The sequence below is a fragment of the Microtus oregoni genome, unplaced genomic scaffold (assembly GCF_018167655.1).
Source record: "Microtus oregoni isolate MIOR12 unplaced genomic scaffold, Mior012 000107F_000, whole genome shotgun sequence".
Lineage (NCBI taxonomy): Eukaryota > Metazoa > Chordata > Mammalia > Rodentia > Cricetidae > Microtus > Microtus oregoni.
The window spans coordinates 787,306-814,874 of record NW_024544722.1 but is presented as its reverse complement, the minus strand read 5'-3'; the positions used below and the strand labels follow the sequence as shown (position 1 = coordinate 814,874).

At 34.1% G+C, this 27,569-nt stretch overlaps 1 protein-coding gene across 1 annotated transcript in view; it reads left to right on the top strand.

Moving 5' to 3' along the window:
- LOC121443438 overlaps window positions 1–27,569 on the top strand; it is a 110,570-nt gene that overhangs the window by 5,652 nt on the left and 77,349 nt on the right. The window contains exon 3 of the mRNA XM_041645195.1: window positions 8,723–11,163. Coding sequence (XP_041501129.1) covers window positions 8,723–11,163 — 2,441 coding nt within the window. The remainder of the gene's footprint in view (window positions 1–8,722; window positions 11,164–27,569) is intronic.

Genomic DNA, 27,569 nt, shown 5'->3' with positions numbered 1-27,569 from the left:
ATTTAGCAATCAAATTTCTGTATTAATTATTAGACCAGTAAATAAAGTAAGTTGGGATCTTAGTGCATTGTTATAAAACACACTAATATTGAAATTGAATACAAGGCAACAGCAATGAGCCATTCCCCAGAGATGATCCAAAGTCCAATATATCAGTAGTGGTTACACTCCTTGTGGTATGCTCTCCTCAGTGTACAATATGGGAAAGAATTGCAAGTTAGGAATGCAACCAGTCTCTGTTACAAATATAACGATTATTAACATCTTGCTTTCAGACTAATTAAAAGCCAAATCCTTCCCTGTAAGCATTTATGCGTGACCTAGAAACAGTGAAGCACTCATCATGTTTTCTGAGTTTGTGGGTACATATAGAAGTGTCTGAATTCTGACACACATTCTGACTTATTTTCTTTGAGTATAGTGATTTCTGTTTGACACAGCTTAATATTCTGAAAGAGCAGATCTATTAGAATTTGAGTGTAGATTCAGGTCTAGGTTATAAGGTCATATGAAGTCAATAATAAAAAACCAAAGCAAAATACAGTGGCAGCTTTCTGTTAGAAAAACAAAGCCAGCCAAGAAAAGCAAGCTTAGAGTCAGATTATTTCCAAGTCTCAGAGACAAACAAGAATACCCTATCTTTTTTATCTTCCTTTTTGGAATTTAAATTGACCTGCCCCAAAATATTTACACAGGGTGATAAAATCATCAAAAATTATGAGTAGACATCTGATGTAATGAGTGCTTATTTGAAAAAACGGTAAAGCACTTCCAGTGTATCTACATCTAAAAATTACCTGTACATATTTTTTTTCCTTTTAAAGTTTTTACATTTTTTTCTGACCTGGATTATCTTTCAGTACTTATAAATTAAAAAGTATTTAATGTATTCATATCATTTTATCATCTGAATTAGCTACATTTTTATAAAATGTATTTTCTCCCATTGCAGTAGCAGTAAATTTAGAATTTGCAGAATTAACTTTACAACTTTATTGAGATTGTGGAAATAAAACAAGTGGACAGGCAGCTGCTTTAATGATATCAATGAAGATAGGTCTTAGTGTATTAGTTCATTTGTGTTACTATAATGCAGTATAGTTATAGTTAAGCAAGTTACAGTATAAAAAATGTTTTTTTTTTTATTTTTAAAACAATCTTATTTTACATACCAATCCCAGTTCCTTCTTCTTCCACCCTTTTTGTAACATTGTTCTAAAGGTGCAACTCTTAGGGGTACATTTTGTGGTAGCATTTTGTTTAGCAGAGTCCTAAGGTGATACAAAAACAAATAAGGAACATGAAACAAATAATTGACTGTGTATTCTCTGATATCTTTTACTTGTCATTTGAATCATTTAGGATTCAAACCATGAGTTTTCACTTGAATGTGTTTATCTAATCTAATCACCTCCCAAAGATTCCATCTTCTAATATTGTTGCCATAATTAGGATGAGAGCCTGTGCCCCTGGAATTCCTAACAAATCTGGTTCAGCCACCTATCTTCAATAAGTTTACCAAAAGAACCTAAATAATGGTGAACAAGCAAAGGAGATTTAGTCAATGTGATCAAATTGGGAAGAGTGGAAGAAATCCAGTGAAATCCCTGCAAAATTCATATTTGGCATTCTGACATAAGGTTAATGTTGTGTGAAGTTTTACTCTTAGTTTTTTTGGGGGGCTCACCATCCAGCTCCCAAATAAATCATACAAGGAGGCTTATTCTTAGTTATGAATGTCCGGCCTTAGTTTGGCTTGTTTCTTGCCAGCTTTTCTTAGTTTAAATTATCCCATCTATTTTTGCCTCTGGGATATTTCTTTTTCTTACTTCTGTATATCTTACTTTCACTGTTACTCCTTGGCTGGCTAGGTTACTGGTCACTGATATCCTCCTACCTCCTTCTATTTGTACTGTTTGCCTGTCAGCCTGCCTATCCTGCCTCACTATTGGACCTTCAGCTCTTTATTATCACTAAGGTGTTTTAGACAGGCAAAGAATCACAGCTTCACTTAATTAAACAATTGCAGTATAAACAAAAAAAGCAACAATCTTTATATCATTAAACAAATGTTCCATAGCATAAATAAAAGGAACACACCTTAAAATAACATTCTCCAACAGATTAAGTTTTAAATAGAAGGCAAGAGGTATACATAACTAAGTCCTGGTCAAGGTATGGTTATGTCCATAATTGACTTAGTATTGCCTTGACTCTGGTCAGTTCTGCATGGTGATCTGACAAGTTGTCATGGTGGTGGGATGTGAAATCTCTTTACAAGTTTTCCCTTTGGCTATCACCAAGCCTAAACCAGTACTTCCACTGTATGATTCCTTGGGGAAATTATGATTCTGTGGGGTGACTTGGTTCACCATTCCAGGTAGCCATAGTAACAGACAGAAATGTTCTTTTAAATGCCCTCATTTTCCCAAGCATTCCACTTACATTTTTCTACTTATTTGTTTTTGAATATGCCATACATGTATATAATGTATCTTATAATACCCATCTTCCCATTCTCTTACTCTAATACATTTCTCTACTTATTTCATATCTTCTTTACAAATGTTTTATAACACACTGAGTCCAATAGTTGTTGCACATATGCACAAGATCATCCACTAACATATGGGCAACTTACAACACTCACAATGAAAAGTGATTCTTCCTCTGCCAGGGCTTTTGATTTCTCTAGTAATGGAGTTTTGACTATGTTTACAGAATCAAGCATAATTCCCTCCTGTAAGGCAAGCCTCAAATCCAATCAAGAAAGTGTTTGGTGACTCCATAAACCATCTTGTCATTAATGTATAAGTGGGCATATCTTGCCTGGTGAGTTAGTATTGTAGTGTGAGGAGTACAATATTGTATAAGACCATTGATAATTTTTCTCACCAGAGAGCCCACATAGCACTTTGTAGCACTGTGAATCCAGACAAGAGAAAGGTAGTTTCATGTTCGGTTCAGGAATTTTTCTTTGCCCTACAAGTAGAATGTGGACTGTCTTCAGCAATAGAGTCTTGGCATCTAGTTAAGATGGGCAACCAAGAACAATAGATATATTCTTTATTGTTCTGGGTACCTCTCGTTGGTACTTCTCATTGGAGGAAAGTAATACATGCCTGATACTGAAATTTTCACTAAGTCCATATATTAAGAAATCAGCATTGCTCACCCATGAGGTACTCCGATTCAAACTCCATTTAAGTATATATCTATATATACATGATATACACACACATATATATGCATATATATTAAATAATTAACAAACTAGTGGAGTTTCATCAAGCTGCTTAATGCATTCTTGATTTTGTTTAACCCACCCTAATCCCTCCTTTCTTCTACTCCTTGTCCCTGTCCCCACTTAAATCTTTTGTTTCCAATATTCCCCATTGTTTTTTCATAAAACATTTCCATTCTAATTATGTTTTAAAGTAATTTATTTTTATTTTATATACATTTGTGTTTTGCCTGCATTAAAGTCTGTGTGAGGGTGTTGAATCCCCTATATTAAGCAGTGCTGATAGTTGTGAGCTGCCATGTGAGTGCTGGGAATTGAACCCAGGTTCTCTGAAAGAGCAGTGTTCTTAACCACTGAGCCATCTCTCCTGCCCCTCAACTTATCTTTTTATTTGAGTTTCTAGATAATAGGTTCCAGTGCAGCTTTTTCATACACATTTAATTTTTGTTAATTCCTCCTTTGAGCTCTTATTTTCTCATCCGCTTTAGTCCATTTCTTGCTTGTGCCATTCTACCTCTAGTAAGCGACTTCTTTCCTTTCACCTTTATTTTTATTATCCTCTCTTCTCTAAATATGTCACAAGGTCCATTTCCAGTTTTATGGGTTTTGATTTTACTCCAGGTTAAATTCACAAAACAAAAATCTAGAATCTAAACATAGACATATAGAATTTGTCTTATGAGCCTTGGTGACTCCAGTTCTGTATAATTTCTTCTAAAACCTGTACTCTTCATTTTATTTTCTTTTACACCAGAGTAATATTCAATTGTGTATAAGTACCAAACTGAAGTGCATGCTTCAGTTGATGGTTGTCTATGATTATTAGTCTTCCTAGCAATTGTGAATAGAGAGGCAAAAATGAACATGAATATGCAAGTATCTTTGTAGTAAGGTATCTGGTCCTTTAAATATATGCCTAAGAGTGGCATCACATATATAACACACTTTATTTAACGTTACCACGAGACACACTTACGTAAAACAGTTTTTATAACATCCATCTTAAGGTGATTGAGAACATAAATTTAATTGTAAATGACACACACATTCCATTATACTCACACACTGTGATACTGATACCACAATTCGCATATTTTAATATAACCACTAACATTAAATAATTACTTTAGTACTTTGGGTTTTGTCTTTTATAATAGGATTAAAGGGCATTTACTCAACACAGATATAGTATTAAAATAGGCCGTATTAGTTCATATATTTACTCTTACTAGTATGTTTGCATTTTTATGTTTTCATGCTTTATTTCTATTTGAAATACTGTCTTTTGCATTTCTTATAATAATATAATTTCCAATAATATAATAATTTCCTATAATATAACAATTTCCTATAATATAATATCCAGAATTATATGGATTCTATAAGCTTTTGTTGCTCAATAAAATATTTCTCTTCATTTACTTTTTAAAACAAATTTGCATGACATAATATCCTTGGTTAGCAGTTTTTATTATTTCCAGTATTTTGAATATGTCAATTGATTCTTTTCTCCCTTGAATCTTTCTATTGAGGATTCTGCAGTGATTTCTTCTATGCATCATAAATAATTTCCTTACTGTTTTTAATTTTTTATTTATTTTTATTATGTGTTTTGTATGAATTTCTTTTGCTTTATCTTATATTGGGATTATATGATTCATAGATTACTTTATTCCCTAGATTTGGGGACTTTTTGTCCATATTTCTTCATGTAAAAATTTTCCTTTTTTTCTCTTTATCCTTGAGTTTGCCAGAATGTATACTGATACACTTGTCACTATCCTTCAATATCCTTATAATTTCATCACTCTTTATTTTTTTATTTTTGGATAGATAACTTCCAATTTAACTATCATGTTATTTTATTTTCATATTCTGTGATTAGTTTGCAGTTGATCTACTTTATTTTAATTATTGTATAGTTTAACTCTTTGTTTTCTTTTTTTAAAAGATTTTTTTATTATGTATACAACATTCTGCCTTCATGTATGCCCGCACACCAGAAGAGTGTGCCAGATCTCTTACAGATGGTTGTGAGCCACCATGTGGTTGCTGGGAATTGAACTCAGGACCTCTGGAAGAGCAGCCAGTACTCTTAACCACTGAGCCATCTCTCCAGTCCCTAACTCTTTGTTTTCTATTTGATACATGTTAATTAGCATGTTATCTTTGATTCTAATGAAATTGAGATACATGTCAAAAATAATAATCATAAATATGCTCAGAATAAGGAAAAAGCGATCAACAAAGTGAGAATTTCAATTTCTGGATATATATAAATGATTCCTTTGTTTTGAAAAAATCCATATTTCATTGTTGTCTTTGACTTTTCATATTTGCACATTATAAAAACATTCACCGCTCCCAGATTTTGTTCAAATTGCCTTATTCAAGAGAGAACCCCTCATTAAGTAGCCTGTTATCTAAATTTCAGTATGTCTCAGACACCTATAATATGCTAAGTCTCTCTAAGAGTCTACTTCTCATTCTTTAAGGTTCATTTTCTTGGAACTTGTTCAAAACTTGGAACTGAGTTCAGATCTCCAAAACCGTAAAAGCTGGAGAGAGAAATGCTTATCTTTAAACCCACTTCTTCCAAAAGAATATGGGAGACAGAGACAGTAAAATCACTGGAGACTGTAAGACAAGCTTGACTGGCTTTTGCAGCAGTGAATAATAAGAGAGAAACTGTTTCAAACTATGTATACCACATGCCCAATTCATACAAATAAACAAACATGAATGAGTACACACATAAATGCTTCATTTACACACAAAATATTTTTTAAAATATTTGAATTTATTTATAGAACATTTTGTGAAATTCCTTGATCAGTGATAGATTTGTAAGTTAACATAGCATTGCTTATATCCATAGTATATTCATCAGTTTCTTAAAGATAGTAAGAATTTGTGCATATTCATCTCTGTATACAAACTCAACTTAATGGCTAGCTATCAAATGATTTTTGAAATAGTGGTAAATTTAGTGATTACTAACAATTAGTAAATAATAAAAATACAAACAATTGTATAAATAAAAAATTAGGAAGTTACCAAACAACAGTAAAAATATTATAATTAAGAGTCCTATCTAAAATAGTATAACATGTGGTAATATTAGTTAAATACTATTTTTTAGTTTGGGCTTTTATTGCTGTGAAGAGACACCATGACCACAGCAACTCTTATAAAGGAAAACTTTTAATTTGGGCTGGCTTACAGTTTCAGAGGTTTAGTCCATTTTTTGTCATGGCAGGAAGCATAGCAGCGTTTAGGCAGACATGGTACCTGAGAAGAAGCTGAGGGTTCAACATCTGGAACCACAGGCAGCAGAAGATAACTACCACACAAGGCTGCCTCCACAGTGACACACTTCCTGCAACAAGGCCACATATACTCCAAAAAGACCACACCTCCTAATAGTGCCACTAGCTATGGGTCAAATGTTCAAACACATGAATCTATGAGGGTTATTTCTATTCAAACCACCACATGCTATTAGAATAATGTTTAGAAAAATACATGAATCACATGTAGATCTTTAAGATAGTATGATTAGAAACAACAGTTTATAAGAGGTAACAGTGAACACTAGGTTCAATGAGAGACTCAGTCTTACAATTTTTAGGTGAAAAATAGAGGCAAATGTCTGACATTGACTCTAGTCTCCACAGGGGTATGCAGATCTGAGCATGCATATGCATACAAGCATACATCACAAAAACAAAATAAGTTTAAAATTAAAAAATTGACATGACTGAGTACAGTATCACATTTTAGTGACCTTTGTGGTTAGGTATCTCATGACAAATATTTAAACCAATTTATCATCATAAAATCTTATGCTTGATATGCCCTTTTACAAATAGATAATTTTTTCATGTTGTTCAATACTACAGTACTTCTTAATAACTGTGTACTTATTATTTGCTCTCCAGACAGATTGTGTCTTACTGTTCTATACTATTACCTTAAATAGGAAATATTATTAGATACAGCCACACTGTCTTTTTTGTGTGTTTCTGCCAGGTAGTTACCCTTTGTCACTAATTTATACCAGTATATAATTAAAGTACATTGATACATGTACTCGAAGACCATAGCATTGAAGAAAATAATTACATTTTAAACATTTTGACATATGATTTTGTATAGAAAATTAGTAATTTCACCTTTATTTTATATTTGTTATATAGAATATTACTTTAGGGTACTAATTATCTTCACCATTATACAAATATCTTCAAAACCATTATGTTATCAGGGGCACTAGAATAAATTCTTATACTTTTCAAAATATACTCTTATTTTATTTTAGCAATAAAATCATAAAGTCTTTCAAAGAGGAAATATTTCATTATAGGCAAATCATATATGCCTTATACTAGTGAATATCTTTCAGAGTATACCTATTTGATTGTGCAACCAAAAAAGGGTAAAAATTTTTAACAATATCTTATGGACTCCTGTGATGATAAGGGAAATTTGATGAGAAAGCTTATGTCTTTGTAAAAAATTTATTACCAGTTTCTAACAGGAAATTACCATTCAGTATTCCTAAACTCTTTCCAAAATATGATTTCATGTTTATGCATAAAAATATACTTGAAACATGGAGGGAATGGCAAAAAAGTTTATATTTGTTTTAAAATTTAGTCATGTACTCTCCTATGCACCTTGATGACAAGATTGTCCATAATGAAATTCAATAATTTTAGTTCAATTTTAAAGCTAAGATATTGGTAAATATCTACATTTCCACAATGATATAACATTGAATTCTTCTTTTTTTTTTGTTTTGGTTTTTCGAGACAGGATCTCTTTGTAGCTTTGAAGTCTGTCCTGGAACTAGCTCTTTTAGACCAGGCTGACCTTGAACTCACAGAGATCTGCCAGCCTCTGCCTCCTGAGTGATGGAATTAAAGGTGTGCACCACCACCGCCCTGCTAACATTAACTTCTTGATAACTATAGGAGATATAGATTCTGTTAACTCTCATACCAAAATGTATATCAAATACAAGGATATGTTTTTCTCTCTAAACATGGAGATTTTATATATTAAAAATGGAATAGCTCAGGAACAAATAAAGTTCTTAAAATTTCTAGAAATACAATGAAACAATGTAGATAGCTTTATTGTAACAAATTTGTAAAGCTATAGTATATTGGTCACAGCATTTTGTAAATTCTTATATAGTGATTTATTTTCTAAAGAGTTAGCTCTGTCAACTTGAAGAAAATGACTATCAGAAGTAAATGACCATGTTTTATTTATAGCTTAAAAAGCTTCAAATGACATTTAATTGAGAAGAAAATTTAGGGTCATGGCCTCCCCCTAAAAATCAAATAAAATTCACCATAATACTTTGAAGGAAATTGTTTTGTTTACACAGATTTCTATTGTAATGTGAACATTAAAGTTAGATTCATTATATATTTGTTTACTCTTGCTCATATATTATTCTTCTCTCAGTTTGCAGAAGTCAGTTAACAAGATACAAGAATGAAGACAAAACTGTGAGATTCAAAGAGGCATCTTCAAGTCTCAGTGCCATGCAGCTGTCACAGGGGAAAAAAAAGGAAAAACATGGCTATAGTTTTTCTCCAGACTCTCATACATACACCGATGAGAAGTATCACAGAAAAGCCAGCCGGAAAATATCTGTCTATAAGCGCCATTGCAGGGAGTATAGATATGCCCATGGTTTTGAGAGTTTAAAGTATCAAATTACGCCTATTCCTCTAAGTTCTGAGACTTGCACCTCTAATGTATCATCACTTGTTGGCAGCCCAACTTCTAAGAGTTCTAAGTCTGTCACAAGACAGAAGACTCGAAGAAGTATTACATCTTCTTTGGATGTGGGAACTCAAAGATGTGCCAGATGTTTTATGGAAATCAGTAACTCTTCTTTTCATAAATGCTCCACAAATTCTGATGATTCTGACTCGGACTCACCTTTACATAGCCAAATTTCCTCAGATTCTAAATGTTCTTTGGGTTCTAAAACTGGTAGACACGTGAAGACTTCTCGAAATAGCCCTTTATCTCGATCCCTGGATCCTAAGCGTTGTGTGGGCATCCGCTGCTCTCTGCACAGGGAAGATTTTAAATCTTCTTTGGATTCCACCTCTTATTTACATTGTGAAAATTGTTCAGCTCTCCAAAATCTTAAGAAATCTGCCGCTACCCAAACCATTCCTATAAAATCTGAAAAAATCATGGGCCAGCATAGTGCCTCTGGCCACATAATGTCGACACCAAAAAGATTATCTGCAAGTGAAAGCAAATTCAGTCTTACTGCCCAAACTCAAAATAAGGATAATTCTGATGATAGCATTATTAAACTTATCAGTGCTAGACATATCAAAGATGAGGCTGATGTTGAAAACAAACTTCTTTCCAAAGATGAGACAGACCATGAAGATGAGACAAATACTGAAGAGGAAACAGATGTTGAAGATGAAACAGACACTGAAGATGAAGACAACAAAGATAAGAAAGATCCCAAAGATAAATCTGACCCCGATGGCAGTGATCCTAAAGATGGAAACTCTGAAAATAATACTGATAACAATAGTGGCTCTGATCCTAGTGGTGCTTCTGGGCCTACAAGTGGACCTGATTCCATCAAGGATGGTGACTCTAAAAATGGAACTGATCATAACAACGAATCTGACCCTGCCATTGATAAGGCCTCCGGCAGTGATGCTAACTTGAAATATTACACTGATTTAGGCAATGCTCCTGATCTGGCAGAAGATGTCAATCAGCACAATAATGCTGACTCCAAGCGTAGCACAACTCCAAACTCTGCCTCTGGAAACAAAAATAGAACTGTGCTGGACTATATTTCTAGTTCCAACTATGATTCTTTTCCTAGAAATGACACTGGACAAGGAAACAATACTTACTCTGAGACTATTAGACAAATTTCCAACAGTTTTGACTTCATCCAAAATGAAACTGATCCTAAGAACAACCCTAGCCCCCAAAATAGCCATGGACTCCCAAAAGATACTGAGTCTAACTATAATACCAAACCCAGTAATGCTATTAGCCACAATGTTGTACCTAACAATATGTCTGACTCTAACTATAACACAGAACCTTCTAGCACTGCTAATCACAAACATACAACTGCCATAAAATATTATTCAGACCTTAATGATATCGCAGGGTTTACATATGAAGTAAGATCAAGTTTTCTAGTCAGCCCAAACTATTTTGGCAGAAAGAAATACGCTAGTATAACCAGCTTTGCACTTAGCACTATCAATGCCGTTGATACTAGCAACATCATCACCTGTACTGCTGCTATTAGCTCTCAATTTACTGCTGGAAAAAACTATGCCCCAGAAAATAAACATTTCCTTAGTCATTTAAATGGATTCAACATTATCATCAGAAATATTCAGAATGATCATAATTCTTCTAGTACCAGCAATATTAACGTTCTAACTGATAATGAATTAAAAGCCAGTTCTATATCATCATCTATTCTTAAAATTGTTTATAGAAATATCTCACATTTTATTACTGGCACAAATCATACTTCTTATCCTCATTTTTCTATAACCTCTGAATTTTATGATCCACTTGAATTTGTTAGAGCTTATATAATTTTTGATAGCCAAAATATTGGTGCTCAGTTCCAAAATACTACTGGGTACATGGACCCTTATACTTCTAAGTATGCAACTGGGTCAACAGATGCCCTTGATTCCAAAAAATCTGGCTTTTTAAAAGATTTTTTTGGGGTCCAGAATCCAATTGGCATCAAGGATCCTTCTCCTTTCAAGATTCTTTCCAATCCAAATATTCCACTCCACAGTTTTGATGTTATAGTTGAAGCTGAACTACCAGATGTTATGAAGTTTGCTGTATCATCAGGTGCTGTGAATAATTTATTTAAGGTAAGTTTACATAAATATGCATTTCAAATTCATCCTCAGTTTCTTGTAACTTTAGCATTAGGTTATTGATTTTAGTTTAAAATTAATGAATATGTAAACTGTGGAATAGTGGAGACGAAATATCCAGTATTATTTATTTTACATGGGAAAGGCTGTAGTGTGATTTTCAATAGGAAATATTCATCTTCTATACATTGGTGAGTGGAAAAACTAACCGAATAGGCTGTAATAGACTATTCTACTTCTCTACTTTCTTAGTAATGTTTGAATAGTTCGTAAATGTAAACCTAGTCACAAGCAAGCTAGTAGATTTTTACATAAGTATCGCTCACATGTACCCTTGTTTGGCTATTCACATTAGAGAAAAGGTGAAGGGAATTATGGAAGGGATGGGACAGAAGGAAGGAGGGAAAAAAGAAGAGCAATCAAAATTAATCTTAAGTATTGTGAATGAAACCATTTAACCAAAATCAACTTTGAAAACACTGATATTTTTAAGAAGGGTTTTTGAAGTAGCTTTGGCATTCTAAACTCTCATTTACTTTAAAATGAATAATAACACTTGAGATATTTTGATGACATGTAAGAAAGCAAAACCCACTAATAGATTTTATAACTTTTAGTTTAACATCTGTTTATCTTATTTTTATTAATAATAAATAAACTTATGATTTTAACAATTATTTCCTCTAGTATGAATTATATTCACAAATTAAGAATGCTTAAGTACATAGAGAACTATTTTTGACAATAACGAAGTACAGTTATTTTTGTGTAACTTTACCAACACATTATCAATAAAGCATAATTCAGTTGATATACATTGCATTTTATACAATAGACAAGGGTAACAAACTTAAATTTGACTTCAGTGTCTGTGCAAATGTTCAACTTCATGTAATTTGCTTTTTTTAAATAAGTAAATGAATTCAACTATACACTTAGAGTGAAGCACAGATTCAAATAATCAAAAAAGAAGTACAAAATTATCTCCTTAATGCTTTTACTTTGATAGAGAACAGTTTTATGGTTTTTCCCTAGAGACAGCATCTTCGTAGAAACAGCAAGTATGGTTTTTATGTTTTTCTTATATAAAATTAAAGCTCATATTGGGTAGTTATAAGTAATAAAAGAGTATTGCTCAGATAAAATATTTAGAATTTAAAGAGTTTTTTCTTGTCTTTCCGTTTCTCTCAAGTGAACCTCTGTTTGCATTGGTATGAAAAAAATGAAATATTAGTTTATTCTTTTGGTATTCTTGGCCAAATGAAAGCATAGTTTTAAAGTTTTATCTTTCTCTATTAAATATACCTTCCTTTTTTTCTTAATCTGTGGCTTTCTATGTAGCTGGGTGACTGGACCCTGGTGTCCCCCTCTCCTCCTTTTCTCACTCCTCAATCTTCTTCCCAGATTTCTCGTATTTATTTATTCTCTCTGTCTGCCGGCCCCATCTATCCCTCTCCTGCCTGGCTATTATCCACTCAGCTCTTTATTAGACCAATCAGGTGTTTTAGACAGGCAAAGTAACAGAGCTTACAAAGCAACGTAAAAGAATGCAACACAACCTTGCATTATTAAACAAATGTTTCACAGCATAAACAAATGTAGCACTTTTATAGGTTATAATTTTTATTAAAAATTTCTGCCTCCGCCCCGCCTCCGCCTCCTATTTCCCTCCCCCGTTCACCTCCCCCTCCCTCTACAGCCCTAAGAGCAGTCAGGGTTCCCTGCCCTGTGGGAAGTCCAAGGTCCTCCCCCGTCCATCCAGGTTTAGGAAGGTGAGCACCCAAACAGCCTAGGCACCCACAAAGCCAGTACATGCAGTAGGATCAAAACCCAGTGCCACTGTTCTTGGCTTCTCAGCAGTCCTCATTGTCCGCCATGTTCAGAGAGTCTGGTTTTATCCCATGCTTTCTTAGAGCCAGTCCAACTGGCCTTGGTGAGTTCCCAATAGATCAGCCCCATTGTCTCAGTGTGTGGGTGCCCCCCTTGCTGTCCTGACTTCCTTGCTCATGTTCTCCCTCCTTCTGCACCTCATTTGGACCATGAAAGCACAGTCCGGTGCTCCAATGTGGGTCTCTGTCTCTATCTCCTTCGATTGTCAGATGAAGGTTCTATGATGATATGCAAGATATTCATCAGTATGACTATAGGGCAGGGCCATTTCAGGCTCCCTCTCCTCAATTGCCCAAGGAACTAGCTGGGGACATCTCCCTGGACACCAAGGAACCTCTCTAGGGTCAAGTCTCTTGCCAACTCTAAAATTGGCTCCCTTAATTAAGATATATACTTCCCTGCTCCCATATCTGCCCTTCCTTTATCCCAACCATCCCATTCCCCCAAGTTCTTCCCATCCTCCCCTTCTCACTTTTCTCTCCCCATCTCCCCTTTCCCCCATCCCACCCCGCCCCCAGTTCCCAGTTTTTGCCCTGCAATCTTGTCTACTTACAATATACAGGAGGAGAACTATATGTTTTTGTTTGGGTTCAACTTCTCATTTAGCTTCTCTAGGATCACGAATTATAGGCTCAATGTCCTTTATTTATGGCTAGAAAACAATTATGTGTGAGTACTTTCCATGTTCATCTTTTTGGGTCTGGCTTACCTCAGTCAGGATAGTGGTTTCTATTTCCATCCATTTGCATGGAGAATTCAAGATGTCATTGTTTTTTACCGCTGAGTAGTACTCTAATATGTATATATTCCACACTTTCTTCATCCATTCTTCCATTGAAGGGCATCTTGGTTGTTTCCAAGTTCTGTCTATTACAAACAATGCTGCTATGAACATAGTTGAACAAATGCTTTTGTAATATGATAGGGCATCTCTTGGGTATATTCCCAAGAGTGGTGTTGCTGGGTCATTGGGTAGGTTTATTCCAAATTTCCTGAGAAATCGCCACACTGATTTCCAAAGTGGTTGCACAAGTTTGCATTCCCACCAGCAATAGATGAGTGTTCCCCTTACTCCATATCCTCTCCAGCAAAGGCTATCATTGGTGTTTTTGATTTTAGCCATTCTGACAGGTGTAAGATGGTATCTCAAAGTTGTTTTGATTTGCGTTTCCCTGATCGCTAAGGAAGTTGAGCATGACCTTAAGTGTCTTTTGGCCATTTGAACTTCTTCTGTTGAGAATTCTCTGTTCAGTTCAGTGCCCCATTTTTTAAGCACATTTTAAGCTAATATTCCACAACATTTCCTCTTTTGTCTAAATAAAAATGAAAGGTTTTAACTTTAACATAATAAAACTATTTACAACAAAATAGTTATCCAGTAAGTATTACATTTTCAATATTTAGTCTATTTGTATTTTGCAAATTTAGAGAAAATACTCCATTATCTATCTTAGGTAATCCAAAAGTTTATACCTGATTTACTTTCTATCCTAACTAAGGAAAACTGCACATATAACTATCTAGACTTCAACTCCATGAAAAGCCTCAGAAGGATGTAATATTACCTAACAATAGAGAAATCGGCTGCCATAAGAGTCATCCAAAGTTTCTCTGAAATTTTAGGGCGTCCATCTTAAGCCTACAGGCATAGACAGACTCTGGCAGACTCTTCTATGAAGCAGAAAGTTGGAAGGATTGTCCTACCTGGTTTTGGCAATGTGCAGGAGTCACTTTGCTGAGAGTCCTGCATGGGCAGTCTATACAGCATACTCTCAAGTAGTTAAGGCAAGAGCAGTTACTTTCCCAAATGGCTAGCCTTCCCTCATTGAAAGTAAACTCCATATATAGTTTCATCATTCTTTAATGAAGTAAATTGGTGATTGCAGGAGCAGGTGTATCTCACTGTCATGAAAAGCCCTATGTTAATAAAACATTTTAAATGTCATATTCTATAGCCTTTGAATGTATGAAGATCATTTATCTGTCTAAACTATACTTGTTTATAACCTTGAAAACCTAAGGTGACTACAAGTTTAATTATTACTGATTAACTATTAACCTCATTTCTTAATTATGCTTTGCATTTTAAATGATCTGTGTAAGCACATTACCCTAACCAAGAGTAGAAACATATGTACAGTATAACAAAAATTACTTTCAATTTGTATAAATATAACAAAAGCCATGTCAATGCAAAATATCTGAGATTAATAGTTGTCCTTTTATCGTATATTCCTATATTCTTTTAAATGATAAAAAAAATCCATAATAAACCAAATAACCAAAGACCACCCATCCTATCTCTTGGGAATGTGGGCATTGTGTTCTCTATATTGCTTCCTGTTGTCTGTGGAAGAAGGCATCTTTAGGGGGTCCTTGATAAAACTGAGATAATGACCAAGTCCTGGGAAGATCAGCTGTAGCCTTCGTTGATAGATATCACCTGTCAAGATTCAGTAGGTCTCCGCTGATCAAACTTGATCCATTATTGATCCTGAAGGAAGCTACAGTCTCCTGTCTCATGTAGGATCAAAAACAAAACCTATTCTCCAAAGCAGCACATCTTTCAAGTTTCACTTTACAGATACATAATTTTACTTCCATGTTAAAGTTAAGGCATTCTTAAAGTATATAGGCTGATTTATTTCAGTAGTCTCTCAATTCCAGTTGCTTTAGCAGCTATCATTTGCTTCTCAGCAATCAAAAAATTCAAAAGCAACGCAATAACATACAGAACCCAGACTTTCTGTATATTTCCTATCTCAATGTGACCTTTTCTTTTTTACTTTTAATTCTCTCTTTAAACACTTGATTGTTTTTAATATATTTCTTTCTTTGTTTTACTGTCTATATAATTTTTTTCTTAAGCCTACTCACATTGTTATACACATTGTAACCTTTTGGAAGATTTTTTTTTTCATCTGGATCTGTCTTCTTGCATATCGCTAGTCTTTTTTGTTCACATGAACCTTTAAACTCTTAGCTAAGAGACATGACTATGACTTCTGCACAGCTTTGGAGGCTGACTCTGTCCACTTCTAATTTGGTGAAAGCCAAATCTAAAGTTCTCAGCTAGGTTGAAGGTAAGTTTGACCAGGGACTGTATGCAACCCCCAGCTATGGAATGCTTGTGTCCTGCAGTGTGACAGGCATTTTTCACTTAGATTTTTATTTGTATAAAGTGTGGAAAGGGCTGTTTAAGTGCTTTGTTCTTAGATAGAGTTTCTTTTTTTAATTTTTTAAAATATCTTTTTTTTCATTTTATGTGCCAATCCAAGTTCCCAGTCCCTCCCCTTCTCCTGTCCCCTTTACCTTGCCCCATTACCTCCCCCCACCATCCACTCCGCAGAGACAGTAAGGCACATTGCTTTGAGGGAGGACCAAGGCCCTCCCTACTATATCTAGGTCGAGTAAGATATCCCTCCAAAAAAATATATTCCCAAAAAGTCAGGGCAAGCAGTAGGAATAAATCTTAGTCCCACTGCCAATGGGACCAGAAGTCTAAGGTAGAGTTTCTTAAAAGAGCCACATCATTTTTTCCAGCTTTTTTGGGCACTAGGAATATTCAAGCCTCATGTTGGAGTGCCAAAATGTTCTTTTTTTTTTTCATTATTTTGGCTCTTTGGAGGGACCCACTACTAATCTACCAAATAAATAAACACACGGAGACTTATTTTTACTTATGATTGCCCAGCTTTAGCTTGGCTTGTTTTAGCCAGATTTTTCTTAAATTATCTCATCTATCTTTTGCCTCTGGGCTTATATTTCTCTATTCTATATACCTTTCTTTTTTTTTTCTTAATCTGTGGCTTTCTGTGTAGCTGGATGACTGGACCCTGGAGTCCCTCTCTCCTTCTCCTTTTCCCACTCCTCAATATTCTTCCCAGATCTCTCATATATATTCTCTCTGTCTGCCAGCCCCATCTATCCCTCTCCTGCCTGGCTATTACCCACTCAAGTCTTTATTAGATCAATCAGATGTTTTAGACAGGCAAAGTAACAGAGCTTACAAAGCAACATAAAAGAATGCAACACATCTTTACATTATTAAACAAATGTTCCACAGCATAAACAAATGTATCAGATTTTAAACTGTTATTTCATAACAGGATATTTATACATTTAATTAGTTTATTTAGTAGACCTTAAAAGAAATATTAAATGCCCACATAGTCTAGAAAATGCACTATTTTTTAAAAATGTATACCTCAATATATTTACATAGAGATAATCAATTTTCCCACTCCTTGCTTTTTATAAGTATGCTATATTTTCTTACAGTTGAAGATGTGTTTCTTAGAAATTTTCAGTCTGACATACCACAAAAGATCTCCTGTTCAAAGATAAAGGCAACTTGCTCAAGGTCTGTTAATTGTTCAACTTCTTTACTTAGAGGACCATCAGTTTACCAGACATTACCTTAAAGTATCTATTTTATATAACAATTTAATATTTTTCCATGTTACTAAAGTGTTTGATGGTCTCTTAGTGTTATATTACTTGCCAGATAAGGACTTTTATCATTCATATTTTCATAGTGTTTAGTTATTGAACCAGGGCCACTGTTGTGTTAGACAAGTGGTCTACCATTTAACTACAGCTATAAGTAAGAAAGGGACTTGAAAATGTTCAGTTTGATATAATAAACTGAATTGTATTCTCCTTTTGGTATAGTTAAAGGTTTCAAATTGAAAGTAACCCAAGTAATTCTTTCCAAAAATTCTGAGAGGAAAAAAAAAAACTGAGCAATTAAAAAAAAGAGAGCCTCTACTAATGTAAATCTTTCCTTTTTTCTCTTGATAATTTGTGAGAAAAATCATCATTAATCTTATAATATATAAAGATGTTGCCAGGTGAGGTGGCACATGTCTTTAATTCCAGCACTCAGGGGCAGAAACAATCAGATAGATCTCTTTGAGTTCTACATAGCCTCATCTACATAGCACATTCCACATAGACCAATGAATGCTATATAAGACTCTGTCTCATACAAGAAAAATTGATTTAAATTTTCTTTTAAACTTTTCTCTATATTTATGTTATGTGTAGTTTTCTGAGGCAAATACAAACGTACAAAAGCATAAGCGAGGAATCCAAAGTGAACCAGTTTTCCCAAGTTCTGGATAAGGAATACCTTTGTTACTGCTCTTGTGTATAGAAAAATAAATGCCTGTGATCCTTCTGAAAAAAAAATCTTGGATCATAATTTTCCTGATTTTTCAGGGATTCTCTTTATTATAGCATCAGAGCTACGTTTTTCATCTTGTAAATGTATACTACAAATAGGTACTGGTAATAGCTAAATAAATACATGGTGATAGACAGTGAAGAAAGAAAAGTGTTATAGGCCCTGAATAATACTATAGATAATTATATGAGTCTCAACCAGAAAAAAATACCAAGATTATTAATTATGAGGGTTTAACCAAAAGTTCAGAAAAATTAAGTATTTAATTCATTCAAAATATTCTTAATAAAAATTGTAAATAATATGTAAGGTTACATAAAAACGGTTGAGAAATCAATGACATTATAAGATAGATGAAATTTGCAGTTATTCAAGCTCTTAGTAATATGAAGTACAATTTTATGTAGCTACATTGTCTCTGTTTCCCAAATGAAGAATTAGAAGCATAGAATAATCAAGTAATGTTTCCATGATTACATAGCTATCAAATTAAATAGCATATAATTAAACATATAGAGTTAATTTGTATATTAGCTATAGCATTCTATTTTAGCAATCAAATGTAGTAAATAGAGCCTTAATGTAATATATCATCTATATAGGTTACAAAGTAAATATCACTATGGTTCCATCTTGATATTTTAAGAAATAGTATTTTCTCTGTTATTATAATGTAATCGTAGCAGTTTCTAGAGTAAGGATTTGAATTTTTCAAGGATCACAATATTCAATATTTTCTATTACAATAATTATTTGAAATACTCTAAGCAGAAATACATTTTTTTTACTACCACTTATATTCCTTAGTTTGTTTTTTTCCTGTTGTTGCAGCTCAAACTCCAGTTAGCAGACAAACCTTGGCCTTTGATTAATGAAAAGAATACCTTGAGATGGAAAAGACAAAAGCACAGACAAGAAGGTTCTGAGAATATGAGCCCATAACTTCAAAAAAAGAACTACAAAGATTCCTGAGCAATGTTTATTTTATGTTTATTATTCTTAGATATTCTCCACATTATATGTCCAAGCTTTTATTTTCTGTTGTGGCCACAAATATTTAAAAGTACCATGTAGCATTTGCCCCCATCCAAATTACTTACATATGGTAGACTCTGGAATTAGGAAGAGGACACACTGTAATCCTCTCTAGACATACAAAAATAAATTTTATTGTTAAGTATTCAAAATATAGACCTGTTTTTCAAGCAGAAATTCTTCCTTGTATTCTCAAGACAGTTTTACCTTTAAAATAATTTTAAGGCATATCTTATTTATGTCTTATATATTTGTGGTGACCATTCTAGATTTAAAAGAACACATAATGAATATCTATTTCATTGTTAATCTTCATTGTTGTTGTTGCTACTGTCTTGTGAGTATGAGGCTCAAAATTAAAGTAGTTAAGACTCATCATTATTGTTCAGTGTTTAACTTTCTATTTGTCTCATTCAATGAAGCTATCTATGGGGTCCTCCTGTAAGAAACAACCTATTGTATAGGACTTAACAAGATAACTGAAAAATAATCAAAATAAAGAAAAATTTATTTTCTTTTCAATTAGAAAGCAGAGCTGGGTTTCTAGGCATATTTGAATAAACACCTATTTGACTGTTGAATTTCAGGTACACTACATACTAGACAATCAAGCCATGTTAATTTGAGACACTTTTGTATAAGATGCAGAGAAGGAAGACACTCTGTGTGCTCTATTAGTCATTTCTTAAATTTAAGTGTCATCTCCAGCTTTCCAAGTTTCCTAAATATTTCCATGCCTTACATTGTTTATACACGTGTGCACACATACACCCCATGTTCTCTTTTATATCTTCCCTCAAGATAAAAATTACTTCCTTCATAAGCCTCATGTAAACAGTATGCATTGATTCCATCCTCAAGTTTCTAGTTATCAGTCATCCATGCATTTGGGGAACTACCAATAGTTTAGCATGCATAGAGTTCATAGTGTAAATGAGGTGGTGATAGTAACACATATGGGAAACAGATGTAAAACCCTTGTTTCCCCTAATAGAAAAATAAGTCTTCTCTCAGAAAATGTATAATTATTAAGGATTTAAAGCAGGGTAATAATATGATCTGATTGAGCTGCAAAGAACTCCGTTGATTGGTGGTATGGGGATGGATTTTAGAGAAAGCTGAGAGTTAAGGGGACTGACTAGAAAGCTTGCTTCCCTGTATTATTCTAGACATTAACTCACATGTTCTTGAAATAAGGCAGAAGGCAGTGAATATGGAGAAGGGAAAATATACTTGGGATATTAAAATAAAAGCAACTTAAAATTTGTAAATAGTTAGATGCATGAGGAAACAAGGAAACTCAGTTTTCTAATGTGAATGATATTGGTGGTATGACTGATCAAAAATGGAAAACATTTTGTGTGCCTGAGGAGACAGAATTACATTTGACTTAAGATTTAGATTTCAGAGTAACATCTAAAAATTATATACTTGACCCTGCAAGATTTATAAGTGGTTCCAGGTGCCTACTGTCACTCCTCATGATCTAAGTTTGATCCCTGAGACGTACGTGGTGGAAGGAAAGAACCAACTCCCATATTTTTTCTCTGACCTCTACACATGTACCAGTACACGTGTACACAAACACATACACACAAGTTATAAATAATTTTAAAAATGAAATTAAAATTGTAGATGAAAGTGATGTTCCAAATTTATCTATCATAAGACCAGAATTTAAGTGCCCTCATGAAGAAATAAAACTAAGCATACCGATGTTAAGAATGTCTTGTTTTTAATGTGTTAAATTTCCAGAACCTTACATATTATTTTTTATATTAGGTCAATGAAGAAAAAACAAGAAAGTAACAAACTACCTATTTACAATGAACACAAACATTCATTGATTTCTGAGCCTTTTCTGCATAAACATAGCTTATGTACAAATAAATTTTCTTTTTAATTAATTACATTCAATAGCAAATTTCTATGAATATGTTTCCTCTAGTTTTTAATGCCAAATCATACTCAGAATATAGATTTTTAAAAATTCAGTAAATTGTATAAAACAAGTTTTCAGAGTTACCCAACTTAGTCTCCTTGAAGATGGTATTCATTCTGTAAAATAAACCAACGAAGTTGTTAATATATAGGAAGGATATGGCATAAGGCTTTAACATCCTCTCCAAAGCTCCCCTTTAGTCCCTTTCTACTTGGTTTCCTGGATTCTGAGGTTGCCTCAAGTTATATATTCATATCCGAAGATTTGGAGCTAGGTGCACAGATGAGAGAAAACATTGAGTATTTGTATGTCTGGATTTAAGTTACCTCATTCAATATATTTTCTAGTTCCACCCATTAATCTGAAATTTTATTGCTACTTCCTGTTTTTACTACCAAATACCATTCCAGAGTGTATCTGTATTATATTTTCATGATCCATTTTCCATATGAAGGGCAACTAGGTTGATTACATTTATTCACTATGTAATAGAGCAAAAGTGAGCATTTGCTAAATAAGTATCTGGAATAGGTTGTTGACTCCTTTAGGCATTTGCCAAGAAGCAGTATAACTGGTTCATATGGTAGACTTATTTCTAGCTTTTGGATAATTATCACACAGATTTGCAGAGTGACTACCAGTATATAATCCTACCAGCAGTAAATGATGGCTTTCCTTTCCTTGTGTCCTATGCAGCATTTATTTTGTTGCCTTCAGTCATTCTGACTGAGGTAAGATACAATCTCAAAGCTGTTTTGATTTTCATTTCTCTAATTGCTAAGGATGATGAACATTTTTGAGATATTTCTTAGCTACTTTTGTTTCAGAACTGTTTACTTCCATAGCACATTTATTAAATATTTTGTTTGTTTTAGGAGTCAATTTTTGAGTTCTTTATATATATTTGATATTAATCTTCTATCATGTGTATAGCTGAAAGGTTCTCTTCTTTACTCTTGATTGTTTCCTAAGCTGTTCAGAAGGTTTTAAGTTTCATGAGGTCCTACTTGTCAGTTGTTGGTCCTGGATAAATGGAGTCCTTTTCAGAAATCTGTTTCTTCACCCGTATCTTATATGATAATTGGTTTTTTATTCTTAAAGTTTCAAGTGAACAGTGAGATCTTTGATCCATTTTGAGTTAATTGTTAGTAAGGGTGATCATGCGAACATCCAGTTTTCATAATATCATTTGTTGATGAAGCTATCTTTTCTCCAGTGTATGATTTTGTTAGCTTTGTCAGATATATTAGATGGCTGTAGCGATGATTACTGAATTTTCTTCTATTGGTCTACATGCTTGATTTTTTGTGCTAGTACTGTACTGGTTTTTATTATAATGTAACATTGTGGTATATCTTAAAATCTGGAATGATAATCCCTCCAGAACTGTTTATTTTATTTATGATTGCTTTGGCAATCTGGGGTCTTAATTCCAAATGAATATTATAATGTTATTTTTCTATTTCTGTGAAGAATTAGACAGGGATTTTTTATTGAATTTCATTGAGTGAATAGCTTTTAGTGTAATAGTCATTTCCATAATGTTAATGCTACCATTTTGTGAGCATGGGACGTCTTTCCATTTCCTACTGTCTTTCTCAGCTTTTCTTTAGAGATGTAAAGTTTTCATTATAAATGTGTTTTTTAATTTATTTGTTAGGTTTATTCCTAGATATTTATTTTCCTGAGGATATTGTGAATGAGTGTTTGTCCATGATCTTTTTCTCAGTGTATTTGTCATTGGTGTATCAGAAAAGGTATTAATTTTTTAACTGTACTCTCATCTTGACAGTTTGTTGAAAGTGTTGCTTACTTCTAGATGCTTCCTGGATAAGTGTTTTAGGGTATCTTAAAGAATCATATCATGTCATCTGAAAATGGGGATGGTTTGACATCTCTTTGACTATTCATATTCCTTTAATTTCTTTTTCTTTCCTCATTGCTCCAGCTAGTGCTTTGACCACTATATTGAAAAAGAATGTAGATAGTGGACATCCTTGTTTTCTTCCTGATTTCAATGGGATTACTTTGAGTTTTCTCCAGTTAGGATGATGTTGGCTGTGGGTTTCTCATGTATAAACAGTTATGTTAAAATATGTTCCCTCTAGTCTTACAATATCTAGGACATTTATTATGATGAATAGTAGATTTTGTCAAAAGCTTTTTCTGCAGCTATTGAGAAAACCATGTGACAATCTTTTTATCTTTAGGACCATTTTCTGTGATTTATTACATTTAATGACTTATCATCTGCTTAATCATCCTGGCATGATGAATATTTTTGATATATGCCTCTATTTTTTGCAAGTATTTTATTGAAGATTTTTAAAAATCTGTGTTAATCAGAATATTGGGCCTGTAGCTCTTCTTTTCTGTTGTGCCTTTGTCTGGTTATGGTATTAAAGCTATACTGTATTCATAGGAGTTTGAAAGTGTTGCTTCTGTTTCTGTATTTATTTTATTCTGTCATTTATTACATTCCAACTGCAGTTTCCCCTCCTTCCTCTCCTCTTAGTCCTCTCCTCACCTTACCTCTCCCCAAGATCCACTCCTTCTCCGTTTCCCTTCAGAAAAGGCCAACTCTCCCAGGGATATCAACCAAACATGGGATATAAAATTGCAATAAGACTATACATATCCACTCTTATCAAGGCTGGGTAGGGGAAGCCAATAGGATAGAAAGGGTCCCAAAGTGGGCAAGAGTCAAAGACAGCTCCTGTTCACACTGTTAGGAGTCCCACTGAAACATCAAGCTATACAACTTTAACATATATGCAGAGAACTAGGTCAAAACTATACAGGCTCCCTAATTGTCCATGCAGTCTCTGCAAACTCTTAATAGCACTGGTTAGTTGATTCTGAGCCATTTTCTTGTGAAGTTCTTAAAACCTCCAGCTCTTAAAATCCTTCCTCCCACACTTCCACATGATTCCCCAAGCTCTGCCTAATGTTTGGCTATGGATTCCTACATCTGCTCCCATCACTTGTTAGGTAAAGCCTCTCTAATGATTATTATCCTAGGTGCCAGGCTACAAGTATAGTAGAGCATCATTGTAAATCAAATCATTGACATTTTCTTTCATTTTTTCAAGATGTGTTTGGTTCTATTCTAGGTTTCTGGGCTATCCAGCCTATGTATCCTGGCCATCTATGCAGTGACAAGCATGGACTCCCTCTTATGTCATAGGTCTCAAGTTGGACCAGTCATTGGTTGGCCCCTCCCACAAGTTCTCTGTCATCTTTACTCCAGCACATCTTGCAGGAAAGACAAATTGTAGGTCATTATGTGGCTGAGTTAGTGTTCTAATTCTTCCACTGGAAGCCTTGCCTGGTTAGAGAAGGTGACTGTTTCAGGCTCCATATCCCCTATTAGTAGAACTCTTTGCTAGAGTCAATATCATAAATTCCTGGGAATTTTCATTGTACTAGGTTTCTTCCTCACCCCCCAAGATACCCCCTGAATCCAGTTGTCTCTCTCAATATTCTCTTCTTCCACCTTCCCACCTGTTCCCTTCTGTTCTCATTCACACCCTTTCCCAGGCCATCCATGAAATCTATTTCCACTAGCAAGGGAGATTTACACATTCCTCTTCCCATTGAGTCCTCTATGTTACCTAGCCTCTCTGGGTCTGAGGATTGTAGCATGTTGATCAGTTATATCACAGCTAATATCCACCTATAAGTGAGTACATACCACTTTTTTCGGGGTATGGGTTACTTCGTTTGTTATTTTTTTCTAATTCTATATATTTGCGTGCAAATTTCATCATGATACTTTTAAACAGTTGAGTTACACTCCATTGTGTAAAAGTCCCACATTTTCCTTATCCATTCTTTGCTTGAGGGATATCTAGGTTGTTTCCAGTTTGTGGCTATTATGAATAAAGCTGCTATAAAATTGTCCTTGGGGTATGTATGGGTGGGCATCCTATTGGTATATGCCCAAGATTAGTATAACTGGGTCTTGAGGTATATTGATTCCCAATTTTCTGAGAAACTTCCATATTGATTTCCAAAGTGACTATGCAAGTTTGCACTCCCCATAGCAATAGAGGAGTGTTTCCCTTACTCCACGTACTCTCCAACATGAGCTGTTGCTTGTTTTTATCTTACCACCTGACAGGTATAAGATAGAATCTCAGAGTCATTTTGATTTGCATTTTCCTAATGGCTAATGATGGTGAACATTTCTGTGTTTCTTAGCCATTTGACATTACTCTTTTGACATCTGTACCTCATTTTTAATTGGATTAATTTCTTTGCTACTATCTAGTTTCTTGAGTTATTTATATATTTTAGAGATCAGCCTTCTGTCAGATGTAGGTTTGGTGAAGTTTTTTTCCTTTTCTATAAGCAGTCATTTGGTATTATTAACAGTGTCCTTTGCCTTAAAAAGGCTTTTCAGTTTCAGGAGGTCCCACTTATTAATTGAATCTTAGTGTTTGTATTACTGGTGTTCTGTTGAAAAAGTTGGCTCTTTTGCCAATGTGTTCAAGACTAATTTGTACTTTTCTATCATGTTTGATATATCTTGTTTTATGTTGAGGTCTTTGATCCACTTGGACTTGAGTTTTGTGCAGGGTGATTGATATGGACCTATTTGCATTCTTTTATATGCCAACATACATTTAGACCATCAGTATTTGTTAATGATTCTTTATTTTTTTCAAATGTGTATTTCTGGCTTCTTTCTCAAAAATCAGGTATCCATAGGTGTGTGGATTTCTGTCTGGGTCTTCAATTTTATTCCATTGATCAACTGGTCTGTTTTATGTCAATACCATGCAGTTTATATTACTATAGCTCTGTGGTAGAGCTTAAAATTAGGGATAAAGTTACCTCTAGAACTTCCTTTCTTGTTTCAGGTATCCTAGGTTTTTCTTTTCCATAGCACATTAAATATTATTCTTTCAGGGTTTGTAAAAACTTGAGTTGGGATTTTGATGGCAATTGCATGGAATCTGTAGGTTGCTTTTGGTAAAATAGCTATTTTTTTGTTTGTTTTTCGAGACAGGGTTTCCTGTAGCTTTGGAACCTGTCCTAGAACTAAATCTTGTAAAACAGGCTGGTCTCAAACTCACAGAGATCCACCTGTCTCTGCCTCCCAAGTGCTTGGATTAAAGGTGTGCGCCACCACTACCTGGCAAAATGGCCATTTTTACTATGTTAATCCTACTGATCTATGAGCATGGGAAATCTTTCCATCTTCTGATATCTTATTCAGTTTTCTTCTTCATAGACTTGAAATTCTTGTCATATAGGTCTTTCACTTGCTGTGTTTGAGTTACACCAAGATATTTTATATTAATTGTGGCTATTGTGAAAGATATTGTTTTCCTATTTCTTTCTCAGTCTATTTATCATGTTTATAGGAGGGTTACAGGGGTTTTTTAGTTAATTTTTTATCCAGATACTTTACTAAAAGTATTTATCAGCTGTAGGAGTTCCCTGGTAGGATTTTTGGCATCATATATGTATACTATCATATCATGTGCAAATAACAATAAATTGACTTCCTTTCCAATTTAAATCCCTTCATCTCCTTTGTCTTAGAGCTCCAACTAGAACTTCACGTCCTATGTATTGAAAAGATATGGAGAGAGTGGACAACCTTGCCTTGTTCCTGATATTAGTGGAATTGCTTTCTGTTTCACATCATTTAATTTTATGTTGGCTATTGGCTTGCTGTATAATGCCATTGGTTATTATTACTCATTGACTCTGAGGGCCCATTACCGAACTACCAAATAATCATACAGAGACTTATTTTTTTTTTTAAATGTCAGGCCTTGCCTTGGCTTTGGCTTATTTCTAGTCATTTTTTTTTATTTTTCTACCTTTTGCCTCTGGGCTTTTAGCTGTCTCTATTTCTTTCCTTTCCTTCTTATTCCATGTTTGGTTGTGTGGCTGTGTAACTGGCCCTAGTATCTTCCTCTCCCTCTTTTCTCCCTTTTTTGCCCCTCCTTTTTTCTCTATTTATTCTCTCTTCCTGGCAGCTCATCTTATCCCTCTCCTGCCTAGCCATTGGCCACTAAGCCCCCTTTTAGACTAATCAGATGTTTTGAGTAGGCAAAGTAACACATCTTAAATTAATACTCCAGAACAGTATGTTGCCTTTCTTATATTTATGTATGTCCTTTGTATCCCTGATATCTCTAAATCTTTTATCATAAAAGGGTGTTGTATTTTGTCAAAGACTTTTTTAGCATCTAACGGAATGATCACACTTTTTTTAAATTACAGTTTGTTTATTTGGTAGATTGTATTGGCAGATTTTAATATGTTGGACCTGCATTTCTTTCTGGAATGAAACCTACTTGATCATGATGGATGATCTTTTAAATA